The sequence below is a fragment of the Xiphias gladius genome, chromosome 4 (assembly GCF_016859285.1).
Source record: "Xiphias gladius isolate SHS-SW01 ecotype Sanya breed wild chromosome 4, ASM1685928v1, whole genome shotgun sequence".
Lineage (NCBI taxonomy): Eukaryota > Metazoa > Chordata > Actinopteri > Istiophoriformes > Xiphiidae > Xiphias > Xiphias gladius.
The window spans coordinates 7,931,721-7,950,424 of record NC_053403.1 but is presented as its reverse complement, the minus strand read 5'-3'; the positions used below and the strand labels follow the sequence as shown (position 1 = coordinate 7,950,424).

Genomic DNA, 18,704 nt, shown 5'->3' with positions numbered 1-18,704 from the left:
TCCACATTATATTATGAGCGAAATGGTGATAATGATTATTGTTGTGATTGTTGTTTCACAGCCTTAATTGACAGGCAGCTCCAATTTTCCGTGACTCTATTAAAATGCTTCATAAGAGAACAGAAACACTGATGAAGTTGTAAGTAGACAAATCTCAATTTTATGTGTCATACAGACATACCGCAACAAACTGATATTACAGTTTTAAGTCACTGTAAATTCTTTAAACGATTAACATAGAAAAGACAAAAAAGCCTGATTATTTGATATAAATGTGCAAATCACAAGCATTTCATCTGCTAGCAAGAGGTCTGTAACCCATCTCTCCCTCCAGCTGCTCTGCAGTGAGGGAGCCCAGCAGAGGCTGACATTCTGGGTTGAAGACAGAGTAAGCGCTCAGTTCTCCGGGCTCGCGGGCTGCTGGGCTACGGAGTCCTTCGTAGAGCCAGTAGAAGAGAGAGATGACAAAGAAGGGCAGGCCGAACTCCAGCTCAACAAACAGGCCAAGCAGCACCAGCCAAAGCAGCACTTTGAGCAAAGTAAGGTTTGAGATGATAAACCGTCTCGATGCTAGCCATCTTCCCAGAGCGGAGTCCAGCAGCCAGTCGCTATGGTCCTGCAGGGGGAGACATGGTAAAGTTCATGATCTGGGTATAGACTCTAACACTAATAACACTGAACAAACTGAGAAGGAATTTGTTCAGCTGCTCACTGCTCATAGATCATTTACAACCCGTGACCTCTTCCTGCTGGGTTCCCACATTGTCATGAGAACTCCTGCCTTTCGATAGAGTTAAGTTGTTACTTGTTATTATGATTGAACTACACACAGTTTTGAATCAGTAAATTTACTTTAACTCCGGCATGCTTTACTGTAGTATGGTACGTTTCCAATCAGCAGCGGTGGAGTATAACTAACTACAATCCTGACGCACTTTTACTCTCGTTGGGTATTTACATTTTAATCGTGAAATATTTAATACTCCTGTTTTTCTATTTACTGAAGAGCGAACTTGTTACTTACTACATGAACTCAAGCACTGTTCTTAACTACAATTCTGATGTACTTATACTTTAATTAGGTATTTGCATTTTATGCTGCTTATTCTTTTACTTCACTACATTTCAAAGGGAAGTTTTGTACTTTTTACTTCACTACATTAACCTGACTTCTGTAGTTAGTAGTTGGTTTGAAGATCAAGATACAAAACGATAAATTGTTAATTGTATTGTTACTTACATTTCTGTTTAAAACTTTGTGTGGAGGTTTTTGTTTTTACATTGGGCTTTTGCTACTTCGTTGCTAAGTTTAAAATCTCCCCACATTTTCCACTACTGCAAATAAGGTACTGAACAAGAATGAACCTCTCACTCGACTCACAGTGTAGTTGTTAGTTATCTTACCTGGGTTTGAGAGCTTTGAGCTGCAGCTCGGTTGTTTTTCGTCTGTTGCCTGTCAGCGGTTGATGATGTGTCAGGGTGAGCCGCTACAGTCGGTTCGTGATCTGGCTCCGGGTGCTCTGGACCAGCACCCTGGTCCTTTTTAGCAGCATTTCCAGCCTGTCGTCGAGCTCTGAACTCCGCAAGCTTCTGCTCCATCGACACTAAATATTCACTAACGTTACTAGGTCCGTCTGGCAAAATAGCCGCGGCAGCAACTCATTCAAAAGATTTTTATGTCAGCTTTGCTTCGGTTAAGCTTTATAAAATATCCATTACATTTATACTAACTGTCTTACACTTTATCTCCCACTTTATTTCACATTTTGGAGAGATTTCGCCACGGTACTAGCTTAACGAGGAGTTTGTTTACCCTTTGCGTCAGCGTCTGTCGGAAAGAAGGACGTCATGTCGTAAAAGGTTTTCATCTGTCGTAAAAATCTTTCATATGTCGTAAAAGGCATCGTTTTCTAGCAAAATTTCCCCGCTCTGCTACAGGCTAGGTTGTTTTCATCAGTGGTGAGTTTCCCCGAACCTCAACACTTTAATTTTTCAGTGGTCGATCAATCCCACTATGAATACATGTATTGTGGTTGTTATTGCTGTTGGTAGCTGTGTGTTAAGCTAACGCTGACATTAGTGTATTATCTATCGATAGAGAAAAGTCGGCGATGAACGAACATTGACGATGTCCAGCTCATCGTCTCCTTTAGGCTGCTTGGTTATGGTGGAAGACTAGTTAACGTTTGGTTATATAACTTAGGAGAGACTAAAACCAGTGGTGGAAGAAGTAGTTAGACCCTTTACTGAGGTAAAAGTAGAAATACCACACTATCAAATTTACTCCATTACAACTAAAAGTCATGCATTCAAAATATTACTCAGGTAAAAGTATAGAAGTGTTGGAAACAAAATGTATTTAAAGTATTAAAATAAAACTGCTCATTATCCAGAATGGCCACTGTCAGTGTTACATTACTATATTACTGGATCATTATTACTATATAAGCGGTACTAAATGGTGTATTTGGTAAAGGTGGTTTAAATTTTGATTATTTCAAATACAGCTTGGGACTTTAATCTTTTAAGGCTTCGTATTTCATAAACTGACCACATTTTTGGTATTTAAAGTCTTAATCTGGAAAGCAACTAGTAACTTCATCTGAAAGAGAAAATGTAGTGGAGTCAAAAAGTACAGTGTTTCGCTATGAAATGTTGTGGAGTAGAAGCAGAAAGTTGCATATAAGTAAAGTAAATCTACTTAGTTACTTTCCACCACTTACTTAAACAGTAGAAGGGGCATCATTTTACAGCAGCTGGATGCAGGTTCACCTCTTGCATTCGAGTTTAGGACCATGTTGCCATCCCCATACTGTCTTACACTATTGTTTATAGATCTCACGTTAGATATAGAAATTTTTTGGTATGTGGTCAAATTTTATTATATCAGGATCAACTCCTTATCTCGTTTTCAGTCTCATAAATAAAACGTAGGAAACTTGAGCTCCTAACAACTATTTTTAATGTCGATTAACCTGCAGATAATATTCTCGATTAATATTCTTGATTGATCAGTTAATCGTTTAATGTACAAACTATCAAAAAGTCATGAAAAATGTCGATTACAGTTTTTTCAGACCCCAAGACATTGTCCTCAAATAGCTTGTTATGTCTGACAAACAGTCCAAAACCCAAAGATATTCAGTTTACAATGTGCAGCACATCATCACTGTGGAAGAGCAGGAGCTAGTGGATGTTTGTAAAATTTGATTGAAAAATGACCGAAACAATTGATCAGAATAGTTACATATTGATTTTTTTTTTTTTTTTTTTTTAGATCAACTAAACAATCAAAGGTTGCAGCCCTACGGCTCAGGTTACTTTATTTTCTTTAAGCAATTCAGAAGGTAAATTAAGTGTGTTAAAATTACAAGTATTGAATTTTGTCTGCATCAGTCCTGTATTGTCTTAGCCATCTACAGCAGATTCTTTTCTGTTTATACTATTCCATCTCTTTCCTCTCCAGACATGGCCTCAGCTCCAGCACAACAGCCCACCCTGACTGTTGAGCAGACCAGAGGTGAGAAGAACTGGTTTGGAGCAAAACAAGCTCCTTTTTCTAGCTCTTTTGCTTGTTCTGAGGTGGTTCTCACTGTTTCTGTTTGGAGTTAGTTTTTTTTTTTTTTTTTTTTTTAACTTGGAATAAGATCCAGATGTGTTTAGGGTACTGTCACAACTGTGTCCACTTTAAAAAAACTTTCACAGGCTTATGATTAGTCACTGTATGTGTGTCCATGACTATGTTTGCCATTTATATGTCTGTTAAGTGAGTGTTTGCACATGCGTTTTAATGTAAAACACACTGGGTTTACTTGGAATGGAATGCACTATATATTAAATTGCCTTGAGACTATACTGTATATGCCTGATGCAGAGGCAGGGAAACTACTAATGTTTTTCTTGCTTCACAGTGGTACTGAGTGAGGTGATCCAGGCTTTCTCAGTACCAGAAAACGCTGCTCGGATGGAGGAGGCTCGAGAGAGTGCCTGCAACGACATGGGCAAGATGCTGCAGCTCGTGCTCCCTGTGGCCACCCAGATTCAACAAGAAGTTATCAAAGCCTACGGATTCAACAACGAAGGCGAGGGTAAGGGACCATTTTCTAGCCTTTACATGCAGATTTATGCACTAATGTGTATGACCATCACTGATGTGTTACGCAGAAAGGAGCTTTTAGCATAATAACATATACATATTCTGTAGTTGACAGCTTCCTAGATGTGCTGTGTGCGCATTGGACCAGTCCAAGCAACAGAGTAAACTCACCACCCTGTAAAAGGGAATATTTCCCCACAGGATTGAACTTTAGGATCTTTTGAGACCAGAATTCATCATTGTATTTGCTAGAGCTGGGCAATATATTTATATAACACTGTCATGATATGAAACTTAAGATAACAGAAATTATAATCTAATGATAAATATGTTACATGTTTTTCTAGTCTTAAATTCTGCAGTACAGTTAAATAACATAATGAAGTGAAATAAACAATTTTCTTTCTAAATGTTTTGTACATGAATATCATCTGAAAGTGTCATGTCAACCACACAATATTGTCACGTAACATGTATATATACACATTTACATATTTAGGTGTTGTACTTCGAGACGGTAGGTCATTCAGGGTAGATGACACTTGGCTCTGATTCAATTTCAGGTGTCCTAAAATTTGCCAGACTGGTGAAGATGTATGAAACCCAGGACCCTGAAATTGCAGCCATGTCAGCTAAACTGAAGTCCCTCCTCCTGCCACCTCTGTCGACACCACCTATAGGAGGCGCCATTCCAGCTTCATAGGAACCATTGAAATCCACTGCTCAGCTGCAAGGTTACTTTCATTTAATGTTTTGGATTTGTGTGACCATACTGTAATTCCAAGATCATGTCTAGAGTTTATGGAAAAGTTCGTTTGAAACGCAATACACTAATGCTCTCCGGCAAAGATTAAACACATACCCTATCTACATTTATGGTTTCATTTAAAGCAACCTTGCAAAACTTGTTAAATTATTGCTTTTGAAATGCTTCATTATTTATTTGTTACATTACATGATGACCATTTTCTTATGTCATTGAACATTAAACATTTCCTTTAATGCCATCTTTTATATCATTCTTTTGTACCATTTTTATATTCTGTCAAATGTATCGGTGCCATTTTTGTTATATATTAAAATTAAAGCGTTTTCTGTGAATCTCTGTGGTATTAATGAATGGAGAAAATATGGGGGGGGGAAATAAATAAATAAAACTTACATCATACATAACTTTATTAATACAATAAGGCTTTGTCAACTACATCTCTTAATATATTTACCATGTTTTTTAAAATACCGAAGCGGTTACACACATTTAGATTTCCTCAAAGGCAACTTCCCGCCCGACAGACAGCCTCTGTAGTTTTTAAGGTTAAAACATCACTATAACAGAATATAAAATCTGGATTCATGTCTGCCCCCCTGCTTTGTTTTGTGGATTTTAGTTCTGAGTGCATGCAGACATGACAACTCTGTATCATGGCAGGAGAGGCTTATGACTAAAAATGAGTTTTTTAATTACTCAAGATAAATAAAACTTACGAGCCCCAGATCCTGAAATCATCCACTCAAAGAACCACCACAACATTACATTAATCATAAAGTGCCCTTTTTTTTTTGCAAACAGTGCAAAACCAGCAACCAGTAACAAATGTGAGAGTAATTGATGAGCAGGTGATTAGTGTGCTGTACTTAAGGATTTTAAATAATTTTGTGTCCTGTGCATATTCACCCAGCAGCTGTTCGGATCCAATGACAGTATGTAGAGAAATGAAAGCATTCCTAGGGGAAAAACTGTTTAGTTTCTTCATCTGGGTGTCAGCCAAGAGCCATTTCCGTGTGAGGGAAACTGCGTTGATACATAAAATCCTGTCATAAAGTCTAGTGTTGCTGATACGCTTTAAACCCTGGCTGTCTACCTCATTGCGAACACAGCTCCCTCTTGTGGTGAACAGCGTCCCAGTCCTTCAGCTCCAGTCACAAAGGATAGAAAAGAGCCAGGAGCAAGACGAGAGGCGACGGCGTCACATCTCAAAGTGACGGAAAATGCTTTCGACGTAACCCAGTACCCTCTGCCAGTCCGGCCCGTCTGCCTTCAGCATCTCTTCCACTGTCTGCCACGCAGTTAACAGGAAAAGGTCAAGGTTTTAGGAACGGAGGACACGATACTCTGAGATCTGTCAGTAAATCTCCTCTGTCATAAAGTACTGTCAAAGAGAACTACAATTACACTGTACGCTAATCATAAATCTCAAATTAGAACGTTAGTTATTTTCCAAATCTATCCGGTAAAATCCTGCACCAAACGGTAGAAGTGTACTGTGCAAATAGTCTCTCACCAGCGTTGCTGTGATGCCCACACTCTCTCCTGTCTTAAAAGCAAGGTCCAGATTTTCCCTCTGCAAAAACACAGTAATCAAGTCAGAAAGCAGCTTTTGTATCAACTCAGGTTCACATTTTTACAGACGTACTTCTCAGGAGTGGGTTTTTGTAAAAGAACCAAAAAAAATGCTGCACACTCGATCACCTGTACTCTCTGTTAATAATGTTTTGGTCCTCAGACCTCCAGCAGGTAAAATTCGGTCTGATGAGCACAACAATGTCAATACATTTTATTTTCTTATGGTTTTTTTTTCGCTCTTCCGAAGTCAGAGTTTATGACGCAAGACACCTGGAGGGACTTTTTGTGGAGAGTTATGGATTTTTTAAACTGTGGGCTTCGTGGTTAACCTGTGTGCCTAGTTTTATGACTTATAAGATTATTAATATTAGTGCCTGATATCTATTTGTTCTTTTCTGTCTCTATAAAAGTTCTTTAAGACTTGTGGTAATGGTCTTTGCAAATGAAATAAATCTGCATATTTCACATGCTTGTGTTTTGAGAATCACTAGCAGCTTTACCTTGTCCTCTGGGGTGAGGCCATCATAGGGAATGTGACCTGGTAAATATGTGTGATAAACAGCACAGAACGCCAAACCATCTTCCCAGCTGCTACTGAAGTTGGTGATCTCAATCTTCTGTTAGAAAAACACATTTGTTGATGAGACTATTTGATTTGTAACAAGGTATTTTTGTTCCCTGTGCGGAATTCCACTTGATTTTACAGATTGCGAGTGATTTAAAAATCTCTCTCTAACCTTATAACCTTGTGTACGACTTTGGCACCAGCGCAGCAGGGAGTTTCTTCTGGAGCCGCCATGACGTCGCAGCAGAGCACTGAAACCATCCTGAGGTCTGGGAAGAAAAGAAAACATTTCAACCATGAATCAGTTTACAGTTATTCACTAAAAAAAACTTTTAAGAATAAGTTGATTTGTATAACAATTTTCTTAAAATAGTTACAAAGCACTTGAGAAACTAATAAAGTTACACATTGAAAAGTAAAACCATAATAATGACATTTAACAACATTAGCATGATATAAACCAGGAAACGTAGAATCATACAAGTTAGTTTAAAGCCATTTTTAGGTTTAGTTAAAAAACACATTAGTAGCGGTGCATTGTCCACAGGTCAGGTGTCATCCTCAGTAGCAAATCTAAACTTTGGAACTGCAAGGGAAGCCTTTACTGCAGATTCAAATGTGCCACGTTGGAACTGAGGTTGCGGCTACGTTTGAATGTGACTTCATGTTTAATTTGAAAATGCTAAATCATTACCGGTGTCAGGGGGCTCCTGGCACGTCAGTATCAACAACTAAAAAGGGTCTAATAGTGACTCACTTGATGGAATCTGAGCTTTGGTCCTCATCCTGTTTTCCTGCAAGATGCAAATGCAGCCACGGTCACACACACAACTGTGCACTTACCAAGCTGTCAAAAAAAACATAATGGTGGTTTGGTAGGTTTAAACTCACCGGTAAAAAAGCTGGACCAACTGTCCTGCTGCTGTAAAATGCGGTCCATCCTTTTCCTCTTTGTTGGCTGCTGCTTCTGGAAGAGTTCAGAAATGATACGATAATCGTATTCTACACAGGCCAAAAACAATCAACGAAAAATCATATACACACCTTTAAAGATGACATATGACCCTGCTAATGTAATAAATGTGTTCAGCCGTTCAAGTGTTATACCTTGCATAGTGGCAATGTTGTGCTTGTGTTTTTTGAGGTCCCATTTTGACTGGACGAGTCAGTTGGGAGTGGGAGACGAGATAAACTCCTAAAAGACAAAGATGTGCATGTTTGATAAGATTTTGCTTTAACGTAAGGGGTGTGAACATTCAGGTAGACTCACCAGGATCTTTCAGAAAGCATCACAATCCTCCTTGAATCTCTCTGCCCACGTCCCTCCTTCTTTTTCTCCAGGGCCGCTAAACTGCGAAGGTATCCCTCTGCTACCCCCTTCCCTTTCAGCTGCGTGCTCCCTGATCCATTTCCCTCCTCGGGATCAAGACCTTCAGCTTCCACATCTGGATTTGCTTCATTCTCCTCCTCCTGCTTTTCAAGATTTTTAGCTTCAGTCTCTGCTTCAGCTTCCTCCACAACTTTCTGCTTTTCCTCCCCCTGCCCGTCCTCAGAGTCTTGTCTCTGAGCCTGTTTATCACCATCTGTTATGTCTTTCAACCTGCATGTGTTTCTCAGAGCACCCGGCTCGGCTCGCTCCTGCTGCTGCCGCAGGGTGAGCTCGGTTAGCCTGCGGCAGACGTCTCTGTGCTCGCCTTGCAGGATCTCCAGCTCTCTGTCCTTCTCCCGCTGTCTGCTGAGAGCCTGGGCCAGCTGCTCCTCCACGGCCATGTGGCTCTCCTGGAGTAGACCCAGAGCCTGCTCCGACTCGACCCGCAGCCGGTCGGCCACAGACACCGCGACCTGCAGGTCACACTGGAACTGATGCCACTCCAACCTCTCCGTCTGTGGAGGAGAAAAGAAAGAGCACCACGTGGAAAAGAAACACTGAATTTAAGAGATACATCTCAAAGAGGCTCTCAGTGTCCTTTGGATCCTTTCTGATCTCTTACTCTATAAATTCAGCAGTCTAAGGCACAAGCAAGAAATCAATATTTTTTTCAGCACAACCTGGGTATTTGAATATTTATGCTGCAATGATATCACATGACATACTAAGTAGTTATCAGACCAAAAATGCAAAGATAAATTGAACTGAATTTGACATTTTTAAGATTTCATCAATTTTCCAACACAAAAACCTATTTGCAAGTGTCCTTTGTCTTCAAATCAAGTTTATACCGCACAGGAATGTTTAGGGCCTAAGAGAGCCAAGCGACGTTCAGTGACAACTCACCCTCAGTGTCTCCCTCAGCGTGTCCACTTCCTTAACCAGTTCTTCTCTCTCCGTTATCAAGCGCCTCAGCAGCTCTGACAGACAAGTCGGAGGGGAAAAAAAAAAAAAAAAAGCACACAGGTCTGAGTGAAAACAGATTTAGGTCTGACAGCTGTAATCAGCAAATCATTCATTATTTCCAGCAGGGCAACAGAAAGCAACATTACAGGTTTACAGGTTTTACAAAAGAGGAAAATGAAAATCTATTAAAATAGAAAAATCGATTTTTCGCTTTAAGGGGCCTTCCACCAATTTTACACAAGAAGTTCAGTTTACTGATCAGTAGGAGAACCTCACAGTGGGATCATTTCTTCTTCCGTGGCTCTGGAGGGAGCCGTCTAAACTCTGATCATTGTTATTGTGATATTAATTATCATGGTTATCTCGGTTTGGCTTTGAAGACTTCAGTTTTTTTTTTTTTAAACAGCAAGCTAAACACATTACCAAAAGGGGGCGTGGAGTTGGAGGGTGAGGGCGCTTACCAGGCAGGGAAAGGCTAACAAAGGATGCTATTAAGCGGCATTGTGGGAAATGTAGGATCCAGTGTTTTTTGGTATCTCGTGTGGCTTGAACCATACTAGATGCTAAAAGTCAGGATTTCTGGGCCTCTGCTGTTTCAGTTGTGATCATTTTTTCCTTAATGTGTCTCTTGCAAGCAAATACTAAAATCACTGAAGTGCCTCTTTAGGTTTTCTCCTCCTACCTTGTACTTTAACTTTCCACACGCTGCGATAATTCAGCAGTCAAAACTATCATCCTAAAGTGACCTTGTCACAATACTAAATCACAATCAGATGAACTTACAGATCCCCTCCAAACCTCCTGTTTTGAGACATATAAAAATACCCACTTGGAATAAATATTTGTCCGATCTGGTCTTTCCACAAAAAAAGTTAAAGCAGTTATTTTTTTTCTCCCTCATTGAAAAAAAACAAAAACAAAACCCAGAATGTATGAAAATGTAGACATTGTTCATTTCAAAAGTTTACCTGCTGAAAAGTTAGCGTATGTGTGTTTTCAGTGTACGTGCACTGGAGGCTTCAAGTTTCCAAATCACACCTGTTTAAGTTGCACACTGGAATACTGGACCACGACTGGCCAGTTATCATGCTCGTACATGCACATGTCTTTAGTACTGATTTAGGGGTGAACAGAGAGAAGCTGTCCTCTTTCACCAGATGAATGGAAGAAACAGCCTTCTACTGTCAAACACCACAGAGACATCATTCCGCACGGTGAGGCTCAAACATCAAAGTGAAGTAACGATAAGCAAAAGCAACATTTTTGAGTCAAGAGGGACTTTAAGTAAATCCAAAGAATGAAAAGATACGATTTTAAGCATGTTACCAGTGGCCAATAGTTACGTGGCACTTTAAGGAGACACTTTGACATCCGCATGTTTATCACAACAAGTGATCCTCTTCGTTTACATTTACTTTGAGTAGGACGAGGAGACAAACTCTGCTGCTCTTGCAATTTCTTCTGGTTTCTGACAGAGGTCAACAACAGTTTCCATAAAAGTGACTTTAAAGAGGCAAAAGAAAACGATTAAGATAGAGGGCCTACCTACTGCTCCCGTGGTAACATCAGTTTTGGGGTTCAGGGCTAGCGAGGCCCTGTAGTGCTCCATCAGACTGAGCAAAACCAGGGCCATCTCCTCTCCGGCTCTCTCTGCCGCAGCCTGCGGCTCCAGTCCGCTATCTCTCTCCTGCCAGCTCTGCTCTGAAGGCGATGCCCTGGACGGGGGCAGAGACGCGGGGCTGCCCGGGCTGGCCGCTGCCCTCTCGTGTCTCGCTGCTGCCTCGCTCACGTTTGTCTCTGAGGCGGCGATGCCGTCTAAGCTTATTAAGGCCCACTCTGAGGGAGCAGACAGCTTCTCTGTCCACTCTGCGACTGGAGAGGTGGTGGAGGGGGTGGTGCTGCCGGCTGGTGATGGCGTCTGTGCCGTGTTAGAGGAAGCTGCAGAGGGTAATGCCATGGCAGTCTGCTCTTCCTCTGAGGGCGTGGTAGGAGGCGTGTGGAAGAAATCTAAAGGAGAACCTGAGGGGGGGGAAATAGATTGTAAAAACAGGAGAGGAGCAAAAGGAAGATAAAAGCATAGAGGGAAAAGAGAAAAATATCACTGTCCTGAGCTTTAAAATCATCTGATACAAGTTGAAAAATTGTGCTGAATGCAAAGCCCCCTCTCTTCTTTTCCTCAGTGCAGACGTAAGCTCTCAGTGTCCACTCCCTTATTTACTGTCCTGGGCTGACTGATGCAGCACAAAGCCTCTGGCACACACGCACACACACTCAGTTCCCCCATGTGGGAAGATCCAGGAAGAGAGGCAATTTGACAGCTGCTGTCGCTGCTACCACCAGGCGATTAAATCCATTTCCAGCGCTGCCACTTTTCCAAAAACATTTTCAGAAACTTGAAGACTAATGTTGCTGCATCATCATCAGTTTGGCTCGGTTTCTAGACCTCCCTCTAAGGTGTCACCTTTCAACTAATGCTAGAGCTACACGACTTCTATATGACGCTAATCGCCGCCGGTTATGGTGTGAACCGATTACTAATTCATGCAGACCTCGGCAGGCTAATGGGATCTTTTCATGCTTCCCTTCCTTGTCCTTGTGTTGCACCGCAGGATTCTGCAGACTCATCGTTTCCCCGGCAGCAGCATGACGCTGTCTGTTCAGCTACGGCAGCGGAGCTCTTCCCATCCTCCGGGCTGAGAGCACTTCCTGCATAGGAAAGCCGGGAGCGGCATTTTAAACAGCTGTAAGTGACAATCAGCCAGAGCGAGCGGCCTCTGACTTACAGGTCTAATTCGTCATTTCCTATTGGCCAAGAAATGTTTTTGTCGTCATACAGTGGCTCACACCAGAATTTTCGTTTGGACAAACTGGGTAAATCTACAGGGAATCGCTCAGTGGAACTGTGACGTTCATCTCTACAGCGGCCCCACTTTGGGATTTAGCCTCACATGGGTATAAATTCACAGAAAAAAGAAAAAAAAAATAGCAGTGTTTCCCTTAGAGGATGCAGATTTCGATTCATAACATGCTTTCCGCTGCCTTCGCACTGTATCAGTGTCCTTTGGGTAAACAAAATGATCTGATAAATGGTATTTGTCTTTGCGTTTTCTTGGAATTGGTCAGATGTAATGAAAAAAAACAATTACCTTGAATCCAGCGACATCGGCAACTCCAACTTAAAACAAACTGTTCACACAACAGTCTAACGAACTTCTCATTTTCTGTATTTATTTTGTGTTTATGTATTCTCAAGGTCTATTGTTTTGTAACGCAGAAGAAAAGAGCAACGAGCGGAAGCGCCTCAGCTGATGCCTCCCTCAGTGTAAGAGGATGCCGTTACTCCTCTGCGTCACAAAAGACTAAAAGCTTCAGGAGACGTTTCTTTTGATCCGAGTGCAATCCGCTCCACGCTCACCTGGGATTACACATAACGAGACGCTGAAACAAAAAACATGTGGCACTTTCTGACTTGCCACCAGGAAGTAGGTGTCTAAAAATAGCCTGTCTAACAGTATAAGGACCAGAAAGAAAAAGGCCCTCAGCTCAAGACTGTGAGAGAAAACTGGGCATGTGTAGTGCAGCAACCTAAAACAGTACTTTTTGTCGTCTGTATCCTGAAAAGGCTTTTTAAAAAAGGAATTAAAAAAGAAATAAATCAATATTTTTCCACAAACCATTGTTTGTGCATTTGCGTTGCTGGGATACCTGTAGGGCCATGGCTGTCTTTGCCAGTATGGTTACCCATGATCCAGCAGGGAGGGGGGGGGGTGTCCGGACAGGCTATCCCAGCGTCCTTCACTGTGTCCTCCGATTTGTTTGGCCCACTGCTGTCTGGACAAGTGGGAATAAATGTGCATCTTTAATGAGTATGACTGAGTGCTGAGACTTTTTACGTCAGCAGAACAAAAAGCGTGCGACATGTCAAGGAAGGAGCCTTCGGTGCCTTTGCTCAGGAAATCTTTGGTGCAGAATCTCCCTGCCTCAGAGGCGGGGGCCCAAGCAGGTACCCTGATGTGACCATTAGGGCCAGTAAAAACCGTAGTAAATCACATTTGACTGTTTTTAAAAACAAAACTACAGCACAGTGTCAGCTGCGTCGCCTGCCTTAAGTTTTCTTTGGTCACCTCAGAACAGCCGCCTGATTTCTATCAGGGCCTCATGAAAAAACGAAGAGCTGACCGGTTTACAGACGTAACACGCACTTGGCGTGAAGTAAAATAAATGTGGTTTCTTAAAAGAAAGAGTCACCGATGTGTTAAAATGATAACATTCTTCCTAACGACGTGTAGACCCCTCCCCTCCCCCCGCGGTGCTGTGGGGTCGTATCATTTGTAACACAGGGTCGACTCTTTGCGATGAATAAAACAACCAAACTCCATTAAATAATCTAGTGATTTAAGGTTGCAGTGTTTATCAACAACAACAAAAAAAAAGACCCGTATATTAAACGAGATAAATGAGCTTAGTAAAGACATTGGTGGTGTCCCCAGACAAATTCGGCATGCTCATGATGCCCTGTGATGCATGTACTTGACAATCATTTCATTTCTAACCACCGTGTCACACAGCTGACTTGCGGCCCCTGCGGATTATTTTGGGGGATTGTTAAAGAGACTGGGCAACCTGGAGGAACCAACTCTACAACCTAGACCGGTACTAAATCAATGCGGAGCTTGGTGACTGGTATGCCGTATTAAGGAGGGCTTCCAATTGATTTGTAAAAATGTTTTGAAAGTTTGCTTATGCTAAATATTCCTGTTTTCAATGAGCCGGCCAACTTTAAACTGCGCGTTTGGTTAATGAAATTTGGAATAAGGTTTTTAAACAAAAATAACTCTCCGTATCGGGAACAAGTCATTTGATTTTGAAGCTAAAATGAAATGAACATGAACAAACAATAGACATTTATAAATAAAACTAGGTCTGGCTGTGACATACGTTGCATCTAATTGCATTATGATTGCGCACACCGCCACCCTCCACCCTCCACCCTCATTCGTCCTACCTGCTCAGCCTGCCAGCTGGACGCCCTCCAGTTTGGTCCCCGGCCGGCCTCCTTCACCGGGAGATTTTTATTTAATTTTTTTTTTTTTTAATGTTTTCTTTCTTCTGCGTCCCGTCTCCCAAATTCACCGGAGGACGCGGTCCCAGTTACCGACCATCATTTTTTTTTTCCCCCTCTCCGATATCCCACGTTGCGCCGCGCGGCTACAGGGAGGCGGCCACCATCCGCAACTCGAGCCCCAACTCCCGACAAATATCCGAGTCCGCTTCCCCTTTAAATCCAATGCGACGGAAAGCGAAGACGGAGGCAGAACACAAACCGGACCGGCGACGCGAATGTTGTCGGCGGCATTGTTTCAGGGCAACGCCGGAAAGGGCCGCGCGGAGTGCGGTCTTCCGCGCCGGGGAAGCGGCCGACACCAGCTGGAGGGTAATTGTCTTCTGTCAGACACAGGTGCGCCCGGCAGCCAGGTAACTGGTCTGAGCTCCACGCGGCCCCGTGGGGGGGGGGGTAGCTGCTGCTGCTGCTGCTGCTGCTGCTGCTGCGCAGAGCATCTGGCGGAGCTCACGACGAGGTACTGCACCGGCACCGACTGCAAAAGCAGAGAGCCCGGACGGCTTCCCACTGCCCGAGGAGCATCACTGGAAGGCTACAAGATGGGATCCTCTCTGTTTTCTAACCCCGCACAAGCTGCGTTATGATTCGTTCAAGTATATATAAAAAATTCATAGTGATACCTTACGTGGAAATCTGAATCTAAAATCCACAAAACGAGCAATTGCAGTGTGGCGCAGGCGAGCTCCACACCAATAAACCCCCCCCCAGGTAAACATAGGAAGGCCCCCCCGGCTTTGGGGCTCAGTTTGTGTGGAGTGGTTGTTAAACTCGCGATTCAAAGGGAGATATCCGACATTGCGGACGGGGTCGACGGGACAGAGGTCGGCGGTGGCGGGGGGAAAAAAGAGTTCAATTCCACGGCAAGTGGCAGGAGTTGGAAAGGGGGGGGACGGAGGAAAACAGGAGTAAACCGTTTTAGCAGGGAGAGCCAGTAGTAGACAGAAAGAATAAGAGGAGACAAAGGGATATTCAGATTCGGTCTGGGTCATGTTATATTCTGACTGATGAAGTATGAACACAAACAAAGGAAAACTGCTGCAGTGAAAAGGACTGGAAATGAAGCATTTCATATGCACTGCATTGCACATACAAGTTGATGTGTGTGTGTGTGTGTGTGTGTGTGTGTGTGTGTGTGTGTGAGAGTGTCTGTGTGTGTGTTCAGTTGATTTCAAAATGACAGACAGGCAACGGAGAGCCCAGTGGGGTGAAACTGGAGTTAACTGTGTCTGCACCGGAGACAGAGCCGGTCAGTCTGTAGTTAAATTCTTCAGCACCGTGGAGAGATTCTTGTGCATTATTATTATTATTGTTATTATCATTATTATAACATATATATAAATATATATATATATATATATATATATATATATATATATATATATATATATATATATATATTTTTTTTAATATCATTATTATTATTATCATTATTATTATTATGCAGCATGTAATTACTGTAATTTCAATGTTTCAGGACCATGGACAGAGCACAGTGAAAAAGGATATCTGGCGCCCTCTGATGTCCAAATTCAATGCTGCCAGGAATAATGAAAAAATAATATTTGGATTGATTCTTTAGTCTGTCAACATTTGATGTTGTTAATAAAACGAAGAGGATTTCTGTAAAAAACATATTTTCTTAATTTTTTCCCCAAATTGACATCAAACAGTGGGATTAATGCCTAACATTTAGTGAGTTCACTTGTTTGGAGGCTTAATGAAATGACTTATTTCAGGCATGCGTAGTGGGCATGGACAGATTATGAGAAAATGGCTCCCTGGACACTTCTGAGTCACCTTGCGGTCTTTTCGACTCTCTTCGCAATCACCTCTTGCCTCTCTTTGTGGTCCCGTTGTATCTCCCACCTGAGCCCTGTGGCTTTCAAACAAGGAGTATTAAGTCACCTCTTGCAGAAGCTGGGGGCCCAGGGGGCCACCTGACCTCTCGAGGCCCCTGGTCCTGTGCCTGGTAGACCCGTTTGGCGAGCCACCCATGACGGTGGGGCTTCAGACGGGTGCAGGTTTGAGCATTCTTCCAAAGGGGGGGGTTGTGTCATTGGGATTTATTATACTGCCATACATACAGTGGGTAAGAAAGAACACCTGAAGAAACCACTTCAGGTGTTCTTTGTAAAGGGGCAGACTCTAAAATCCCAGGTTTGTGTGAGTTTTGTAAGCTTCGTCTGTTTCGGGGGATTTTTTTCACATTTATGCAAAACATGCATAGTGTCATTTTTGCTGCTTTTCAATACAAGTTGCTCTGTCTCAGATTTTTTTTAAATTTTTTTTTTTTTACCTTGTTTCTTTTACCTTCCAGACAGATATAATTTTCCTTCCTGTTATAACAACTCATAACACTCCCGCTAAAACTAAAATCCACTCGCAAATATGTGCGTTTCACTGTTGCCGAGGTTATGTTATCACTGTTCTCTAATTCTGTTAGTGCAGATTTCTCTGCCTCTGCAGTGCGAGCAGAGGCTCAGAGACGCAGGCACTTCTCGGCCCCTGGCTGTTTCATGCACTGGACCCACATGAATTCCCAGTGAACTACACACGTCACTGCAAAACCAGCTTCTTCTTGCTAATCCCACTCACTTTTTATACCATAAACAATGTCTGCAAAGCTTAATGGTGTGACTTGCCTCCTGAATGATAACACGGGTCCCCCCCCAGGAGCTGCCCGGCGACGCAGCAGTCTACCGACGCCGGCCCGTCGCGAAGCGCCGCCGGAGCAAAGTGCCTTGCCCGAGGGCCCTTCAACAGCAGTCCATAAAGGACAGGATAGGACAGTGTTTATCATTCACACGCCCTAAACAGAAAGTTATTCCCCATGAGATTTCCACAGGTTGCAGTTGTTTTAGTCACCTGGCTGCAAAAGTAAAGTCAGTATCTTCGTTTAAGACGGATTTTTATCTAATACAGTATTTTTCTCTTAATTGACACTGATTTGTGGAAATGGTTTGATTTTATTTTTTAACATTTTGGATTGTATGTAGTTTTTTTTTAACTCCTTGTTTACTGTAAAGCACTTTGTAACTTTGAAGTTAAGTTATGATTAAATAATAAGGAAGGATATTGTTAGAAGAATGTACATAAATTATCCCATGCTTCGCTATTTCTCTTGTATTATCAGCACCCTTGAGAATTATGCACAAGGAGGTACCTCAGCTGCAAGGCAGTTACCCCCAATAAAGATAAGATATATTCCCTCTTCCTTTGTTTTTGTTTCTTGACCCGTCCCTGAGACAGGCAGGAGGCACCCTGCTCCTCAGATGAGATTGTGTAGCTATGCCGACATACGAACCACCCTATGGAAATAAAAGAGCGAGGTAGACGGCTGAGAAACTCAGAGCGGGTTGGAGATTGTAACTGAGCACTCTCTGTCCGTTCTCCTTGCAAGTATTTAACCCCACCACTCTGTGTCCTGCCTCATTACTGTGCTTATATCTGTTTTAGGTTGTTTGAACCTGACATTTACTTGGTCCTTCGGGCCGGATCCCAACACACCCGAGGACTCCTACGGGCGGAGCGGAACACCAGTTAAGACCGTGGCCACGGCAGGCCGTGCTTAGAAGCTCGGCCTAAAAAGACCCTTTCCGGTACTGGGCTTCGGCTCGCCAGTTGGAGTCTAAGGGTTGACGGGAATCCAAGAGGAGGACTACGGTTTGGTGAGTGTTATTTTCATTAAAAAGCAATGAAAGGAAAACACTGTAGTAGACTGTTAGAGAACGCGTGAAGGCGGGTCTCAGAGAAAAACGGTAAAGAGTACACTGGTAGTACGGCTTTAGGCGTTAAACAAAACCCTGTGAATCCTAGGCACTGACAGGTAAAAGAGGGACGGCGGAGTCCGATAAATTCCGTTAACGTTTGGCGGAGCTCGTTAAATTCCGTAATAAAACAGTGACCACAGTTGTTTTTCAAAAGAAGGGGAGTGAATGGATAGAGTATACCACTAGGTATTCTCTATCATGAAATAAAATTGAGAGTCAAATAACAAACTGTTGTGGAAGCACTAGGCAAGAATCCTTCGCCTCCTTGGAGGTAGAAGCTTGAGGATTATCACAACAGGATTTCTGTTATCTCAATTTAAGAAATATCAGTCATAGAATACCCTAGGTGTTGAAAGACTGATCCAAAACATTAAAATGGGGAAAGGAAACAGTAAGCAGAGTCCGCGAGAAGCCCTAAGGTGTAAAGACTGGAAATATGTTGAAAAACATGACCACCAATATACCAAGCATC

General features: G+C 42.5%; 3 protein-coding genes and 1 long non-coding RNA gene across 10 annotated transcripts; 2 read left to right on the top strand and 2 right to left on the bottom strand.

Moving 5' to 3' along the window:
- Positions 1-140: 140 nt before the first annotated feature.
- On the bottom strand, positions 141-1,882 carry saysd1 (SAYSVFN motif domain containing 1). Its single transcript, XM_040125277.1, has 2 exons — positions 1,405-1,882; positions 141-616 (listed from the first exon to the last, which is right to left on the bottom strand). The coding sequence occupies exons 1-2, from the start codon at positions 1,597-1,599 to the stop codon at positions 293-295; spliced, it is 519 nt and encodes a 172-aa protein (XP_039981211.1). The 5' UTR covers positions 1,600-1,882; the 3' UTR covers positions 141-292.
- Positions 1,825-4,999, top strand: grcc10 (gene rich cluster, C10 gene). 4 transcript variants are annotated; one of them, XM_040125279.1, is made up of 5 exons: positions 1,825-1,959; positions 3,278-3,347; positions 3,467-3,520; positions 3,912-4,088; positions 4,660-4,999. In XM_040125279.1, the coding sequence occupies exons 3-5, from the start codon at positions 3,469-3,471 to the stop codon at positions 4,797-4,799; spliced, it is 369 nt and encodes a 122-aa protein (XP_039981213.1). In that variant the 5' UTR covers positions 1,825-1,959; positions 3,278-3,347; positions 3,467-3,468; the 3' UTR covers positions 4,800-4,999. The 4 variants fall into 4 exon arrangements, with proteins under 4 accessions (XP_039981213.1, XP_039981212.1, XP_039981214.1 ...); XM_040125280.1 differs by lacking the exon at positions 1,825-1,959 and adding an exon at positions 1,968-2,251; XM_040125278.1 differs by lacking the exon at positions 3,278-3,347.
- A 75-nt stretch (positions 5,000-5,074) lies between these two features.
- Positions 5,075-14,811, bottom strand: LOC120788949 (cytospin-A-like). 4 transcript variants are annotated; one of them, XM_040125264.1, is made up of 12 exons: positions 14,346-14,811; positions 13,046-13,171; positions 10,886-11,359; positions 9,281-9,354; positions 8,276-8,889; positions 8,113-8,200; positions 7,897-7,972; positions 7,763-7,799; positions 7,178-7,274; positions 6,941-7,057; positions 6,379-6,438; positions 5,075-6,153 (listed from the first exon to the last, which is right to left on the bottom strand). In XM_040125264.1, exons 2-12 carry the CDS (start codon positions 13,083-13,085, stop codon positions 6,064-6,066), a joined length of 1,767 nt encoding a protein of 588 aa, XP_039981198.1. In that variant the 5' UTR covers positions 13,086-13,171; positions 14,346-14,811; the 3' UTR covers positions 5,075-6,063. The 4 variants fall into 4 exon arrangements, with proteins under 4 accessions (XP_039981198.1, XP_039981196.1, XP_039981197.1 ...); XM_040125262.1 differs by lacking the exon at positions 14,346-14,811 and adding an exon at positions 11,890-12,046 and having other exon boundaries at positions 13,046-13,157; XM_040125263.1 differs by lacking the exon at positions 14,346-14,811 and having other exon boundaries at positions 13,015-13,165.
- On the top strand, positions 13,815-16,115 carry LOC120788956. Its single transcript, XR_005707325.1, has 3 exons — positions 13,815-14,023; positions 15,625-15,708; positions 15,937-16,115. It is a non-coding gene; the product is annotated as an uncharacterized LOC120788956 (long non-coding RNA).
- Positions 16,116-18,704: the final 2,589 nt, after the last annotated feature.

Bases quoted from the DNA above. Each gene is read 5' to 3' on its own strand.
- saysd1 (XM_040125277.1), bottom strand. From the start codon at position 1,599: ATGGAGCAGAAGCTTGCGGAGTTCAGAGCTCGACGACAGGCTGGAAAT. The intron at 617-1,404 runs GTAAGATAACTA...CTCCCCCTGCAG, and splicing joins CTCAAAGCTCTCAAACCCAG to GACCATAGCGACTGGCTGCT.
- grcc10 (XM_040125278.1), top strand. From the start codon at position 3,469: ATGGCCTCAGCTCCAGCACAACAGCCCACCCTGACTGTTGAGCAGACC. The intron at 3,521-3,911 runs GTGAGAAGAACT...CTTGCTTCACAG, and splicing joins GACTGTTGAGCAGACCAGAG to TGGTACTGAGTGAGGTGATC. The intron at 4,089-4,659 runs GTAAGGGACCAT...ATTCAATTTCAG, and splicing joins ATTCAACAACGAAGGCGAGG to GTGTCCTAAAATTTGCCAGA.
- LOC120788949 (XM_040125262.1), bottom strand. From the start codon at position 11,965: ATGAGTCTGCAGAATCCTGCGGTGCAACACAAGGACAAGGAAGGGAAG. The intron at 8,201-8,275 runs GTGAGTCTACCT...TTTGTCTTTTAG, and splicing joins ATGCTTTCTGAAAGATCCTG to GAGTTTATCTCGTCTCCCAC. The intron at 7,275-7,762 runs GTGAGTCACTAT...TTTTCTTCCCAG, and splicing joins CAAAGCTCAGATTCCATCAA to ACCTCAGGATGGTTTCAGTG.